Source organism: Quercus robur, chromosome 1 (assembly GCF_932294415.1).
Source record: "Quercus robur chromosome 1, dhQueRobu3.1, whole genome shotgun sequence".
NCBI classification, from domain to species: Eukaryota; Viridiplantae; Streptophyta; class Magnoliopsida; order Fagales; family Fagaceae; genus Quercus; species Quercus robur.
Window position 1 is genome coordinate 13,965,621 of NC_065534.1, and position 16,652 is coordinate 13,982,272.

Here is a 16,652-nt window from a genome sequence, read left to right on the forward strand (position 1 = left end):
AAATGCTTGTGCAGGGTTTGCAATGGAGGTTAGTCAATTGTATTAGACGTAGCACTAACTCTGTAGCACATTCGTTGGCTATGCTAGGAATGTAGTAGATGAGGTTATTTGGATTGAAGATTCCCCTCCCCCTACAGTGGAAGCTTTGTATTTTGACTCTTTTTATATTTAGTTTGCTTAATGAAAGTTGCAGTTCTTTCTCAAAAAAGAAAAAGAAAAAGATTATGTGCTTAATTTGTGAGTATATTCCAAATTTTTTCTTAGCCTATGTTGAGGCCCATTTTAGCAAAGAAAGAAGAAAAGGGCCAATGGCAAGAAAAAGCCCAACAATATAACAAAGAGTGAAGAAAGAAGAATTAGCAAAGTGAGAAAAAAAAAACCATTAAGTCCGAGTGGCAGGAATAATGGTTCACAGGCCTATAAAATAATAAAAAAGGCCCCAAAAAAAGCAAAACGGCCCAAGGGAGCCTAGAGAAAGAAGTAGTAAGCCCAAGAGAATTATAAGAAATGGAAAGCAAGCAAAATGGGTCAGAGGAGCCCAAAGAAAGGAATTAGTAAATGAGGTTGGTGCAAAGGCCAACAAACTCCCGAAAGTAAAGGATATGATAATTGGGCCGAGAAAGCCCAAAAGATGTAGCAAAGGCCCATGGGAATGTAAGAATGAAATGGGCCAAGGGAGCCCAAGATGGCATGAGAATTAACCTAGTAGAAATACTGGACAACATGAATTGAATAAAGGAAAAGTACATGGCAGGCCCAAAGGAGGCCTAGCAAGTACAAGTCAAGTGGTAACATGGTAGAAGCAATGGAGTGGCATGGCAAGAATACTAGTCGGCCCACAAACTAGCAATAAAGAGAAACAAGGGCCAAATTGAAGAAGAAAGGGCCATTGCCCAAGCAAGACCCAGCCCATGAAGGAAATGAAATGCAAAGAATAGAGACCCAGACTCACCCATGCCACAAAAGATTAAAAATAAGCAGTAGAAACGCATAGCAAGACCAGACAGACTCATAGGCAATGGCAAACGCATGAATGACAGACAAACCGTGGACTCACATGTGAGTGGATCACACACAAGGCTCAGGCACCATCCACTTGTACCCAACCAATACAGGTGTGGTGGGCCATGAGTCACAGGTAAGAGAGGGTATGGTTTGGTGGTAGGGAGAATGGGGAAGTCTATTCTGGGATTTCCGCTCAAGCTCTTTTAGGGGAAATATCTTGCTGGGATGACATATCAACCAAAAGAGGGAAAGATGAACTAGAATCACTAGGTGCATACCATAGGAGTTAGTAAGAGAGAATACCTAACCCTTATCCGGATGAGGATGCTACGAAAAGCAAAAAAGCAAAACAAAACTCTTTTGTTTAGGAATGTATTGTGGTGCGGCCAACATAAGGTAATGGTGATGGCTGAGCAGCTGATAGATCAATGGGTGGTCTGGGAAGGACACCCACACCAGGCCAAAAGTAGTTAAGGGGTAAAACAATAAAACTCTTCATGGCAGGTAGTATAAAAAGGCCTTAGCTGTGTACAGTGAAAAAAACAAGAAGAACAACAAGAGGCGTGCAGAGATTAAGGAAAAACAAGTAAGGAAAATAGCAAGAAAGAAAAATAAAGAAGAATAGAGGGAATATAGGAATAAGAAAGGAAATGGAGAGTAGAGGAAAACAGAGTGGATAAAAAGGGAAGTGAGGAAGAAAGAGTGTCATAGGGCACAAACCAATAGGCTACTCCTTTCTCTCCCTCTCAATAGCCTATTCTCTAGCAAGATTAAAGGATTTGAGGATAAGCCATTTAAGTCTGTTCTTTCAAAGTAGGCCATTTCCATGGCAGGATTTCCCTGGGAGATTGCCCATATTAGAGAGTGGTTTCCTTCTTGGACTTAAACCTGCTAAGGAACCAAGCACATCAGACTAATCCCCCTTTCCCCCTTTTCCTTTTTACTAATTGATCAAGCATTGACATTATTCCTTCTTTTCTTTTATTATTGTCACTAACCTATTTCAGCCGTACTCATATCGCTGTGTTTTCCTTACTAAGAAAGTGGTTTAATTATTGTCTTTGGTTGGCAGCAAATATATTCTTCTTATCTTATTATATTATGCCCTCCTACTATAACATTTTTGTGATAGCATCTTTTGTCGTGGGCACGTGACCAAGATCTTAGCAAAGGGGCCCTAGCTTGCACACAAGCTGGCTTGAGGTGAGTTTCAATCAAGCTAGTCCCGACTCTCCTATCCTAGAATTATTGAACCACAATGCGGCAGGAAGTAGTCCAGCCCAGAAGTACAGAAAGGCCCACCAGAACCTGTACAATTGATTTCTAATTACAATGTGTGTGTGTGTGTGTGTGCGCAAAGTTTGAGGCTCATAAATAACCTTATTTATCTTTCACATTATTCTGAATGCCTGAAACCAAATTAAGATTTTAATGTGAAGCGAAAGGATGAAAATCTAAAAGAATATGCAAATAATAAATCCATCTTGCCTTGCGCCCAACTAACTGAACTTGACGATGGTCATCAAGTAATTATTACAAACTAATTTCTCCAGTAAAGTCTAACTCAAATGACACTTCCCTTGTAAAAGCTGGACAAATGGTGAGTTCGTGAGTTCAATGAAAAATGCTAAAGCCACAAGTTTTTTTTTTTCTTTAAACTGCTGATGTAATGAGTGGTTATTGATAAATAAAAAAATGATGTTAATGGTGAGCTAGATGAGGACTAGTAAGAATTTGCTACATCAATATTTTGTAAAAAAGTTATAAAATAGTTTGTGGATATAACATCATTTGAGTTCAATACTCACCAGATCCATGTGTAACATACCAACCAAAAAAAAAAAAAAAACCATATGTATAATGTATTCACCAATAACCAAAAAAAAAAAACCCTATGAATAATGTATTCACCAATAACCATACGAAAGGAAAGGAAGCAATTATAAATGTGATAAAACACTAATCACTGATTCTCCATATGGGCCATTATGCTCTCTCTCTCTCTCCCTTTTTAATCAAAAATTTATTTTGGGATTGGGCCATGATCCATGGTCCACCGGCCTAATCCCCAGTTTATAAATTCATCCCTTCTTAGGTCATTTCAGAAAAGAAAAAAAAAACATGTTGTAATTCTATTCCTCACCAATCTCGGAATTTCATTCTCTGTTTGCCAAGTAGGACCAAGGTACTTCACTTTTTTAGCTAATTTATTTCACACTAGTATACATATAGTATACACACTCATAAAAAACCAAAAGAAATCATGACTTATTTCGAAAAGCATTGTGTATTTTACACACTAACTGACACATAATTCACACACACACACACTCACCGCTTTTGCATAGAATTTAGATTAAAAAATTGGGTGTGTAAAGCTAGGTCTTTTCTTTGTATACGGTGTGTAAGTGAGTGTGTGTAATAGCAATTTTCCTATTTTGAAAGTCATGTTTTTTTCGTGTGTGATATTATTTTCTCAATGATTGTACTCTTTCTTTCACATCTTTGCCTACAATGTACACCTTACATGATACTATTCATGTAAACTAATCCATGCCTTTTTTAGTTCTCAAAACAATTAAAATTATCATGATTTTTATTTTTATTTTATATTTATTATGTTTTTCATATTTGAACCATCTTTTTTTTCCCGTCCTTTTCTTTTTTGGCTTTTATCCTCTTTCCTCCTTTTGCTATTTTATATATTAAACCTAATTCCGTTATTAACATGGTTCTAAAAAAGTAAAAAACCTTACCGTTAAACCATGATAATGTTAATGACATGGTTCTAAAAATCCTTATTGATGATCATAAGAAAAAAAAAACACGGTTGTTCTTTCTCACTGATATATCTATTAACAATGCAAGCAAATCAATGGATATGAACTTCTCATTGAGATCCTTCTCTGGTTGCTAGTGACATGTTTGTTGTGTGTGATTGTAAATTGGTTTTGAAAAAGTAGTGTAAGATTATTTCTAGTTTTTATTTTAAGGAACTTTTAAGAAAGAGAAACACCACCAAGTTAGAAGAAAAGGATTTATCATCTTTGTTAGGCTTCATAACTAGGTTAGAACATGCATTTTTACCTACTTCATCTTTGGTTAGGAAGAATACTTCAAATCATCGTAACAAATCCGTTCCACACGGTTGTTCATTTACTGCTCGCTCAAATGGCATGTGGCTTTTGGGTAATCATCACGAGCAAATCTACTACCTTTGTAATGCCACAAGTCGAACATGTATTTCCTTACCTAGATTGATAGTCCATGCTTACTCAAAAGTTGCAATGGATTTCATTTTGATTATGTGACTCAAAAGTTTGTGTTGGTACACGTTGTCTTGCCAAATCATTTTGACATTCTTCTTGAAGAAATAATAGTCCAAACCACACAAAATCAAACACAAGAGAGCCATTTAGTTGGCAGACGTGATAGCATTCATAGGCCACTTATTGGGGTGCTCACAATTAGGCCTAAAAAAAGAACAATATAAACATAAACGTAAGAACGTTATCTTTGTCTTATTTATTTTGAGCCCATAGACATATTTTAATCTTTATCAAATTTGAGAATAGGAAAATATGAAAATTGAAATGTCAACATATGAATTTATTAGGCTATGTATAGCTCTTCATCCTTTGTTTTTAAAATATAGATCAAAGTCTTTATATCTCTTCATCCTTTATGAGAGGTGCTTAAGTTTCAAAGTCTTCAAGCTCTAACAAGTATTAGTATCCAAAGATAATTCAATATTATTTTGGTGCTTTCTTCCACTTACTATTGATTTCATTGATTGCTATTTCATTGTAATTCTGTTGGGCACAAATGCAATTGTCCAAACAAACAAATGCAGCTTTAGGTATGTCTTGAAGTGTTTGAAAAACTAAAGTTTTTTTATAAAATATTTTAAAATAAATTTATACTGTACCCGTGCATGGGACATCGGCTAGTGGCTACTAACGGAGCATCCAGAAATATGTTCTTTCATACTTTAATATTTAACTTGAACAGAGGCATCTGCAAATAAAATTAGATTCCTATCATGCATTTATAATTAGTCATCAAGTCTGTATAAAAAATTTAATATTCGGGGATTTCGATTAATGATAAAAATCAAAGTTTGATTTCTAGTTTAACTTGGTTTCACAAATATCATGGAGGTCAATGAGTGAACTTGCATGGCAAAAATGGCAGCAACATGGCTCTTTGAATTTTCCAATCAACCAGATTTAGACTAGTTGCTTCCAGTTCTAGCAGTATCTCATCCTTCGTCGAAATGGGAACTGGACCTTTTATGTGTTGAAACAAACATGAAATTTGCATTGTAATGATCTCTTCTACAGACTACAGGGGAACTAATATAAAGATCATGGCTTTTGACATTATAGCTCTAACTCTATTTAGCAAGCAGCAAATGCAAGTAAATTATTCATAGATTTACAACCCAAAAACTAGTTTTAACAAGTTAACATGATCACAAAATGATTGGATTGTTTTAAAGCAGAATTTGGTAGAGTATGCAAATTGTTTGTTCTTGATTGTTTTATTTTTGAAAACGAAGAAGAAGATAGTTTCTTACTTATTAACTAAATTTTTTTTATTAGAATGCAATAAATTTATTTCATGTTTACATGTGGAAACCCAAAAGTCTAAAAGACCTCTTAAGTGAGGTGAGGTGGAAGGGGGGGGGGGGGGGGGTTGTGGGGTGCGGGGAGAACTAGATAGATCTTGACTGAATCTCACATTGCCAAGGTAGAGGGAGTTGGGCTCTCTATTAGGCCTTGGACTAGTGTCATATTTTAAAGCCTTGAGGTTTGCATGACCAAAGAGGACAATATCATGTCAATGATAGATCTAGGTATGACAGAATGGTATTAGGGACGAATCTACTCGCTGGGGTGATGGGTAGGTCCAATATAAGAATGTGTGGTTCTTAAAAAGGGTGGATTGTGGGGATCTAAAAGTCTAAAAGACCTCTTAAGTGGGATAAGGTGAGGGGGAAATAACATAGGATTTATATTGAGTACGAGTCAAGAAATAGCATTGAAGAAATCAAGTTTTAGAAAACCCATTTAAGCGAACTTGAAATAAAAAGTTTGCAAGAATCTTGCTCAACATTCACTTGGCTGAAAGTTAAATATCAAGTTCACTTGACTAATATTATGACAAACAATAAAAGCTAATTTTGTAGGACTAATGGCTTAACCTTATTTATACCATATTAAAAGAGCCCTTGTTGCACAACGTTGAAAGTGATAGAGGCTGCCATGCTACTCTTGTGATAGCCAAAACTTCAGAAAATCTCTTCCTAAATGTTACTCTCGATGAGCCTTAATCACCGAGATATTCTTTTGAGTCAATAGTAAGTGTTGTTCATCCAAACCACAAACATCTTAAACTTCCACTAGTAAATTTATTGTTGTAAAATCCTCAAAGAGTTATTTGGGGTACTTGTGTTTTAGGTTGTAGTGAATGAGTTCATTCGTTGGGGTCACTGTGGTAGGCAAACAAGTTGTTTGTTGAGGTTACAGTCTTTACTGATATAGAGTTTAAGACTACAAAAGTTTTGTGAATATAGACTTATTTTAACTGTTTCTTCTATTAGAATTTTCTACAGGATTGGGACTGACTCCTTGGTTAGGCTAGTAGAAGGGTATGGTTTCAAGATGTAAGCCTGTGAGAGGATGTTGCAATACTAAACCTGATGATGGTCATCAGGTAGTAATTATTGCAAGCTACTTACTCTAATAAATTCTAACTTAAATTACACTTCCCTTGTTAAAGGGAGATGAATGGTGAGTTCTTGAATTCAATACTCACCAAACCCACCAGAACCATGTGTAACATACCAACCAATAGTTTAAAAAATGCTAATTATTGTTGCACACAATTAGTTACAGTGCCGTACACACAACTTGTGAAATGAAAACACAATTTCAGTTATAATTGTGAAATGAAACACAATTTCATAATTTTAATTGAAATCATGTTTTTAAAACAAGATTTCTGTTTGTGTATATGTAAACATTGTGTGTAATAACCATTAATCTAAACTTAAAAGCCCTATGTATTCACCAATCACCATATGAATGGCAAGGAAGCAGTCTTAAAATTTGATAAAACACCCAATGATATTGGACAATACTGATGTTCAAACATGCAAAGATAATAAAACGAGTCACTAAACTGTTCTCACACAGTCGAAACCAGACACACTTATAGTGAGCCAATTTATTGAATTAAAAGACAGCATATAGAAACGGAGACTTTGATCTTCAGTAGATGCTCCTTCTCTTTGATCTTCAATAGATGCACCAGGAGCAAATACAGGCCAGCTCTCTACTGGCGTCCCCTTTGAGCATTGCCGATAAGTTGCCTCTCGATCTGTAATGAATAACAAAGTTGTTAAGCAAGCATACAATACTATATACAAGTAACAGCACAACATAACAAAAATACACAAACAAAATAAAAATTGATAGAAATAGATTTATTCAAAGAACTCAGACTACTGGATCAATGAAGGGATCTAAAGTAATTTTGAGAATTGATGACACTACATACTTGTGCTTCAAGTAATTAAACTTGAGCTTGCAACCTCTTCCTCAATATTACCTTTTCTTTTGCTACGTTAAAGTTTCATCACACTCAAAAAACATTTTATGGTTTTCTTGAAAAATGAATCAGATATTCAAGATAGTGGATTAAGCAAAGCCCTAATTTTAATTATCTAAGATATATATACACACACATATAAGGTTAGATTATTTTGTATTAAATTTTATATATCTCAATGCATTGATCTAAAGAATTTAACAAAAAACATTTAACTGAAGCCAAATGAGTGCATGACTATCAATAACAAGATTCAAGTATTAAATATGTGCTGCTTTTACATATTATTTGGTTTTTAATAATGTCTACCTCTTTGAGTTTTCCTCTTTCTCTAATATATTCCAAAGACTTATTCCTTGTTTTCTACAAGATTTTTAGGGTTTGGTTATGTATATTAATATGCACCATGAGTACTATATCTTGTATATGATAAGATATTCCACTTTATGTGTATATCACATGTAATGACCAGAGAAAAACATTAAGTCACATTTACACTATACCCTAAAAGACTGATCAATTTACACTTAGAGTTCTTCACTTATATAGCCCAATTCAACCTAGTACACACATAATGTAGTACTCAACACATGCTCACAAAACACACTTAATCTAATCCAAAACAAACAACTCAAGGTGTCACACTACATGTACTAAACCTAATAGATCAAAGTTCAAAGTAACCATTACCTGAGAAATGTTATTGAGACCTTCCTTCAGAGAGTTGTATTCATGCTTGAGCCTGGCCATGCCTTCAATGCACCTAAAAGCACAAAAAATTACCTTAATGGAGTATTTTAGGAGGAAAAAGATTTTAGCTAGATTAATTAAGATAAATGACAAGTTTATAAAGGAAAGGAAACATGAGGAAAAAAGTTGAGAGCGCTTAGAGTTGTGTCAAATGCACTTTGTAAAGTACATAATAATTTTTTCATTTGGTTAATTGAAGGGGGTAATAAATATAAAATTCTCTCATCATCTTGAAACTTCAGTTCTTATTTCCAACAATTACATGCTAATTAAGGACGTTCTGATAAAGACATACAATTAGTAAACACATTGAATTAAAGTTGAATGTAAACTATTATTAGACGTCATAGAGTATGAGGTAAATAGCACCTTCACGAGCATACATGTGGTAAACAATATGCAGAAAAATTATATTGCTGAAAATTTCTATACACATGATCTTATTAAGACATTTTAATAATTTTCCTTAGAAATTGGATAGAAACAATTCGTTGAAATATGTGTTAGTGTATATCCCCTTTCCTTTTCTTTTACGTTAAGTTTATTTATTAGACCAGGTGCTTATACCTTTTGTATTTGAATATTATATACATCTTTATATAATTAAGGTGATACAGTTATTATTTGCGTTGGACACGATAACATGAAAACTCGTTTTTTGATTTCATAAATCTATGAGTCCAAGAACTAGTTACAATCAATTATATCAGTAAATTACACATATGTCGACACAAGAATGCCAAAATTAAAAAAAGCTAATGGTTTGAAAATGCATGGTGGTAGATTGTAAAAAAATAGTGCTTGTTATGCATCCAGGTTTATGATATAGCAAGTTGATTAGTATATTTTCCTGAAAATAAACATTCATTTGATGAGGTCAAGATTTTTGAATATGATGTGAACATGTGAATATTGTAGTGTAATTAGCATGGCAATGAAAGAAAGTGATTTCTTACCCTTGTTTGTTGTTGGCTTCGCTAGCACGTCGGAGATCACGACAAGCAAGGGCCATTCGAACACCACCAATGCTTTAATGCCAATACAACAGAGAAGATTGAGATTCAATCAGAATTCAATAACTATAACAATGGCATGGGAAAAGAAGCATCAATGAGATAAAAAGGGGATAAAATATTTATAGTCATATTAATTGCATCATATGTGTACCGATGATCACATATCACTCTACATGCAGAAATCCAGTCTATGGCTTTGGACTTTCATATTGCATGATATAAAATTTATGTGTAGCTAGCAGCTTGGATGGTGTACTCATAAGCAATATTTGATCTTCATAATGTTACTAATAAAATCACTGTGAATCACAACTTCCACCACTATTAGAGACTTGTATCAAACTTATTGTCTTTGCATACCATTTTATGATTTTAATACCAAGATGTAACTTCTATTAATGTATATGTCAACTTACTTTAGGAAAGGGGAGAAATTATATTGAAAGTAGCACTTTATTGGTTTTGTTATACATCACAGATTCTTAGATTTACTTCAAAAATTTGAAGAAACATCATCGTTTACTTATACAGAAAAGCATATTCTACAACAAAATTTGTGTGCTGTAGGAGTGCTCAAATTATGGGAAGGCACCATGAGATCATGATTATAAGAGGAGGGCTTGGTGAAGGCAACAAGGGAAGACACAATTGGTTAAAATTTAAAAAAGGATACTGCCCTAGATGTAGAAGTGATGTGAAAAAAGATTAGTTTCACTTATTTTGTGTAGTTGTACATGTTGGAGCCGAGTCTGAGAAGAAAGATCAATTGAAGGAGGAAAAAAATTGAACAATGCCTTTTAGGTGGACTAGTTATATATTTTCTTTGAAAATTTTATATGTGCATCTCACGTGCTAGAATTTGCACGCGTATGTTTACACGCCAAACAATACATATGTTGAATTGGAAAAACCATAAAGATGGTTTTTCCCGCCAAAGGAGAGATCTGATATGCTAAATTGGATAATACTCAACTTATGAATGCCCCCAAAGTTTTGGAGATGTACATATAAAAAAATTTATATGTACATTTCACGCGCTGAAATGTGCGCGTCTACTAATATGCCAAACATCACATATGCTGAATTGGAAAAGCCATAAAAATAGTTGTTCCCACTGAATTGGAGATTTGATACGTTAAATTGGATAACGCTCAACTTATAAATGCCCCCAAATTTTTGGAGATGTACATATAAAAAAAATTATATATATATCTCATGCGCTAATGAAATGTGCACGTGTCTATTTATATGCCAAACAACACACATGCTGAATTGGAAAAGTCATAAAGATAATTGTTCCCATCAAATTGGAAATCTAATATGCTAAATTCGATAACGCTCGGCATATGAATGTCCCCAAAGTTTTGGAGATGTAATATGCTAAAACAAAAAAAGCTTAAACAATGATTGCTCCAAGGTACTGTTTTGGATATGTACCTTACATGTTATTTCCCAATATGTCTAAATTAGTACAATCTTAACTAAAGATCATTTTTAAATGTTAAGGAAATAATGCATATATTACACATGTATATGTCTAAAACAGAAGGTCTTAACCAATGCATGATTCATACTGTTCTGTAAATATATATGCAAGCCCTAGATCTACATTTACATCAGAAAATTCTTGATTAATGATTCATTTATCACATGCCGACTGCCAAGATGTCTTAATTTGAAACTTTTTTAACAATTATTTTTTTTCTATCTTTTTTTATATGATGTTCTCGGATTAATTGCATGCAAACAATAATAGGATCTAAATACTTTGCATATATATATATAGTAGTAATTCAGGAAAATAATCAAGATGATTACCTTGAGCTACTTCCCCTTAGAAAGTGAGATAAACCAGTCAAATTGGTAAAGTCTACAACCGGCCCTTCCCTGATTTTAGATCAAATGCACCAAAATTAATTAGAATGTGCAGCAAAGAAGGAAAGAAAGAAGGAGCAGAAAACCAAATACATGAAACTAGACGCAAAGTAGAAGATTTGGAAATAAAAACTTACAGATATCTGGTCATCTGTGCAATGCCATTGTCAGCATCACTGCAGAATCCAGTGATGGTTTCCAAGACAAAGTGAGGATTCTCTTCAGTTTTCAAAGCTTGCACGCTTTGAAATTGGCTGTCCAGTATTCCCTGCAAGTAACATGCATGGTGGTCACATGCTCTCTCTAATTAAAAATATTATTTTTCTCAAAATTTTTCCATACGATCCACTATGACATACACATTCTTATTTATAATAAGTTAAAACCCCCCTCCCATTCCAAATAATCTATTTGGTGGCAAGAGAAAAACAGACTTCTAGTTGTATACATCCTCGATAAAGTTTATTTCTTTCCAGTTCTAGATTAAGGAATTCAGTTTGGTTCATTCAAATGATCTGGTCTTGTTTTCTTTTGGGTTCTCAGCTAGCTACCAAATCAAGAAAATAACCACAGAAAGTCAGTAGCTAGCTAAATCAGTGTTTCACTGGAAAAATCACAAGAATCAAACCAAACCCCAGAATCTAAAATCTTCAACTGTATCACACAAAAATAATATAACTATTATCTCATTAAAACAAAAAACTGGGTTTGATCAGAGCTCACTTGATCACGCATGGACTGGATATAGTTATTGAGCTGCTGCCTGAGATCAGTTCCCACCATTTTTTTTTTTTTTTTGGCTCTGAAAGTGAGAGAGAGATAATAGCAATACAAAGAAGAAGTATTGAGGTGTGCCTTGCTCACCTTCTAGGGTGTTGCTTATATAGTAGCAAAGGCTCACTCAGTTTGAACCATTTGTCAGTCACACACTCCATGCACTTGGTGTATAGTGTGAGACTGAGGATAATGATGGTCTCAGTTCGAAAAGAGTGGCATTGCCATCGTCATCACCAGATTTCAAAACTGGCAGTTTCGTCCATCTTTGGTAATCAGAACTGCATTCTTCCGTTCGTGGTAAGTACTTCATTCCTATCAGTTACAAAGACAACTCTCTCTCTCTCATGGAGAACGTGACTCTTGCAATAACCACTCTCCAATATCACACGCGCTCACACTCTCTTTTTTGAAAAATGTATGTGAAAGTTTTTAAAAAACAGAGAAATTTTAAGTTTTTCCAGTTTTATGATAAATAAATATTTTTTATACATATGCGCGGGGAATTTGAACTTGAATGTTTTCGTTGGAAATATCAAAAAATATTAGTTAAACTATAAATTTTTTAGAGCAATAAATACATATTTTTTAATACATTTATAGCTAGGGGTGAGGGATTTGAAATTGTCTAAAATATGGGAAAATATCGATTGAGTTATAAGTTCTTAGCATGATAAATAATTATTTAATAATATAAAAAAAAATAACCCCTCAAGTATAAAATTATCTTATCTCTAGCTCTTCATAGCCTCTTCACATCAAAATAAAGTACATTTTTTTTCTTACACATATCACCAATAAAAGGACACTAATGTACATACTATAGTACTCAATTGTTATGTCCCTTCTAGAAGGTATTAAAAAAAAATCATTTCTATGTTTATATACAACCCATTGGGATGTGTATATCATATAGATAGGGAACGGTTAGAATGTTATTTTGACATAAACTAAGCTAAAGCTTAGTTTGTATATTTACTTAGAATATATATATATATATATATATTAAGTTCTTATGATTTATTAACCGTATAATAAAAATATGAGTTGATAATTAAGTTCTTATGAAGAATATGAGATTAATTACAATGAGGCTTTTCTCCCAAAAAAAAAAATTACAATGAGGCTAAATGGTCTCCATTGATAGAGTAAAGAAAAAATGATGACAAAATTTTCAATGAACAAATGTTTTTTTTGGTGATGAATATCTTCGAACTCATTAATTAGTTGTCTATCATATCAAATATTCATGTATACTTGAATTTCATGATCATTTGAATTACCACACATAATTGAAGGAATTATGTTCTCAACTTTAGAAGAATTTTTTTTTAATGATAAATATCTTCCAACACATTAGTTGACTATTGTGGCAAATATTCATGTATACTTGAATTGAATTTCATGATTATTTTTCTCCAAAAAAAAAAAAAAATCATGATTATTTGAGTTACCACACATAAATTGAAGGAATTGTGTTATGGACTGGTTTGAAAGAAAGTTTTATCTATATTCCATTATAATCCATTATGTGAGAATAAATGCAATAGTCCCTATTAAATAAAGAATAAATGCAATAGTTAATACTATAATTAAGGGTCATAAATGTTCTTATAAAAGTCACAAAGTTTGAAGGACATTTGTCTATATTCAATTATGTTAGAAAAGGAAATAATTAATATCATAACTAAGCTTCCATAAATTAAAAGATGGGACTAAATTGATGTCTTTGACTAATCAAAGCAAGCTATCACTTTTTGAACTTTTTCTTTAATGGAATATGATTTATAGCATCATCACCCAATTTTGACGCTTCTAGGTTTTTCGGAATCTCTTAGTAAAATTCGAGACGATTGGAATCATATTTTTAAATTAATCATATCCCAAAATTTACTAAAAGTTAATTTGTATTGATTGAACGGAGAAAAACTTCTTTGAAATCCAATTGTGGTTAACCGAAGTCAAAATACATCCATTTTTGTGAAGAATGCTTAAGAATGGCGAACTTGACCAATTTCAGGCTAAACCCTAGAGTTGACCAAAAATTTGATTATTTGATTGAAGTGAATTTATCCCATTGCTAGAGCATATAGATACATTTCAAGTTTCAAATGACAACTTATTATCAACTGAAATCGGACCAAGGATAAGTAAGATATCATAAAAATTGCGTGGAAATGGACAAAACATTCCGTGTTTTTTTGGCATCAATTTATAAACTCAACTCTTATCTTTAAGTTTTTATGTATAACTTTTTAAAATCTTACTTAATCCAGCATTTTCTCAAATTTTCAATTTTTTTAAGGGTAGATTGCAAAATACACCCCAACGTTTAGGATTGCTTGGATTTTACACCCTGAAATTTGAAAATTGGGATTTTACACCTTAAAGTTTACTTCTGTTAGCAAAATCAGCCCCTCCATTAGTGGTTTGTTGATGTGTTCGTTAAGTCACATCATATGGTGACATTTGCTAGTTGGACCAATTAAATGGTGACATGTATTATTAACTATTTAATGTCTTTAACTAAAATTAAAATAAATCTTTAACAATATTTTTTTATACCATTTCTAATTTTCTGGTTATTCGAAATTTCCCCAAGAAAAAATCAAGAATCTCTTTCCAAACAAACACTGAAAAATGACAAAGCGAAGCAAAAATCCAAATGAATCTAGCCATAAACAAACAGGAACAAAAAAAATCCTAGCATTTTCAAGGTAACCAAACAAAAAATTTTCCCAAGAAACCCCAACACAATAATGAGCAAAAGCAACAACCACAATACTTAAAATACAATATTTTGGGCATTCAAAATTTTCCCAAGAAATCAAGATTTTCTATCAAAACAGGCACAAAAAAAAATTAGGGGTGGTAATTCGTGTTCATAGGTCGGGTTCGTGTCGTGTCGTGTCGAGTCATAAGTATTCAGTTATATGGGTAAACTCGAACCTAATCTGTTTAATAGACGTATTAAGAATTCTCAATCCTAACCCGACCTGTTCATTAAACAAGTCAACCCAACACGACACTTTTAACTCATTTAATTAACAAGTTATGTAATGGTCAATATAAATGACCCGTTTAATAACCCATTTGATTAATAGGTCATACCTAATCTGAATAACTTATTATCAATTCTCATATATTTAAAATTAAATTACAATTACAACTATAAATATAGTAATAAATATATAATTATAACAAAAAATTAAGCAATAATAACAAAAGATAATACCTTTATAAGCTAAACGGGTTAGACGAGTTCACATATTGAACACGAACACAACCCGTTTATTAAACGGGTCAGCCGTGTCGACTCGAATATAACCTGAACTTGTTCAGCCTCAACCCATTACCTATTTATACATGGGTTAGTCATGTTGGGTCTGCAGGTCTGATGTCTGCAGGTCGTATCAAATTTTGTAACCCCTAACAAAAAATACAAATCAAATTAAAAACCCTTTTATAAAAAACACAAACAATTTCAACAGGGCACATATCAAAACTCACGTTTTTACAAGCCCTCAGTTCTCAAACCCAAATGAAATCCTCAAGCTTTCATAAACTAATCACCAAATCAACCAAAGGATAAAACACAAAGAGAGAGAGAGAGAGAGAGAGAGAGAGAGGTGGCCATCAGTGGTGGAGACCCCGTTGTCTTGTGCTACCGTGTATGGTGGCTGTACTCCTAAGGTTCCGGCATGGCTGAGCTTGAGAGAGAATCGGGCTTAGGAGAGAGAAACTTGTGTGTATGTGTGTGTGTGAGAGAGAGAGAGAGAGAGAGAGCCATACTACTAAAGTTTGGCTGCGTGAAGCTTGGCCACCACTCGATCTGCTTCGTCGCTAGTTTAATCTCCTCGTCACTCTCTCCCTCTCTCTCTGATGAACACATCGGTTTGTGGTTTATTGATATTTTATTGGTTTGATTGTTGAAGTGTGAGAAATAATTGATGTTCACAAAATTTGAAATGAACATTTTTTAATATTTACTCTACGAGCAAAGGCTTAAGTTTAACAGAAGGGAAGAAGACATTAAGAAAGTGAAAAATTCCCTTGAGAAACCCATCACAATAGTTGCTAAGAAAGTGAATTATTATATTTATAGTTTTTATTTAATTATTTTAAAAAAAAATGTTTTTATTCTAATTATTCAAAGTTATTTATTTGACGCAGATTTGTTATATCCATATGTTATATTTTAATTGGATCAACTAGTACACTTCATCGGCTTATGTGGCACTTAACAGACACGTCAGCAAACCACTAATAGAGGGACTAATTTTGCTAACGGAAGTAAACTTCAAAATGTAAAATCCAATCTTTCAAACTTTAGAGTGTAAAATCCAAGCAACCCCAAACGTTAGGAGTGTATTTTGCAATTTACCATTTTTTTAAAAGTACAAACATACTTTAGCACACTTTCAGTTATAGATAAGTTATTTCCAAACGGACACTCCATATATGAGAGAAATAGATTATTTTTATAAGCAAGGCTTGTGTGCAGCATATTTGCTCCACACCACAAACTATGAATCCCAAAAGCTGGAACTTCCTCAAAGTAGAGGTGATCCTCTACATTGTGGAACTCCCTATTCATCTACCGGAGGTCCAGATTAG

At 33.3% G+C, this 16,652-nt stretch overlaps 1 protein-coding gene across 1 annotated transcript; it reads right to left on the minus strand.

Moving 5' to 3' along the window:
* Nucleotides 1-7,213: 7,213 nt before the first annotated feature.
* On the minus strand, nucleotides 7,214-12,044 carry LOC126721235 (histidine-containing phosphotransfer protein 2-like). The gene is made up of 6 exons (XM_050424316.1): nucleotides 11,985-12,044; nucleotides 11,399-11,529; nucleotides 11,205-11,273; nucleotides 9,327-9,398; nucleotides 8,311-8,383; nucleotides 7,214-7,389 (listed from the first exon to the last, which is right to left on the minus strand). The coding sequence occupies exons 1-6, from the start codon at nucleotides 12,042-12,044 to the stop codon at nucleotides 7,345-7,347; spliced, it is 450 nt and encodes a 149-aa protein (XP_050280273.1). The 3' UTR covers nucleotides 7,214-7,344.
* Nucleotides 12,045-16,652: the final 4,608 nt, after the last annotated feature.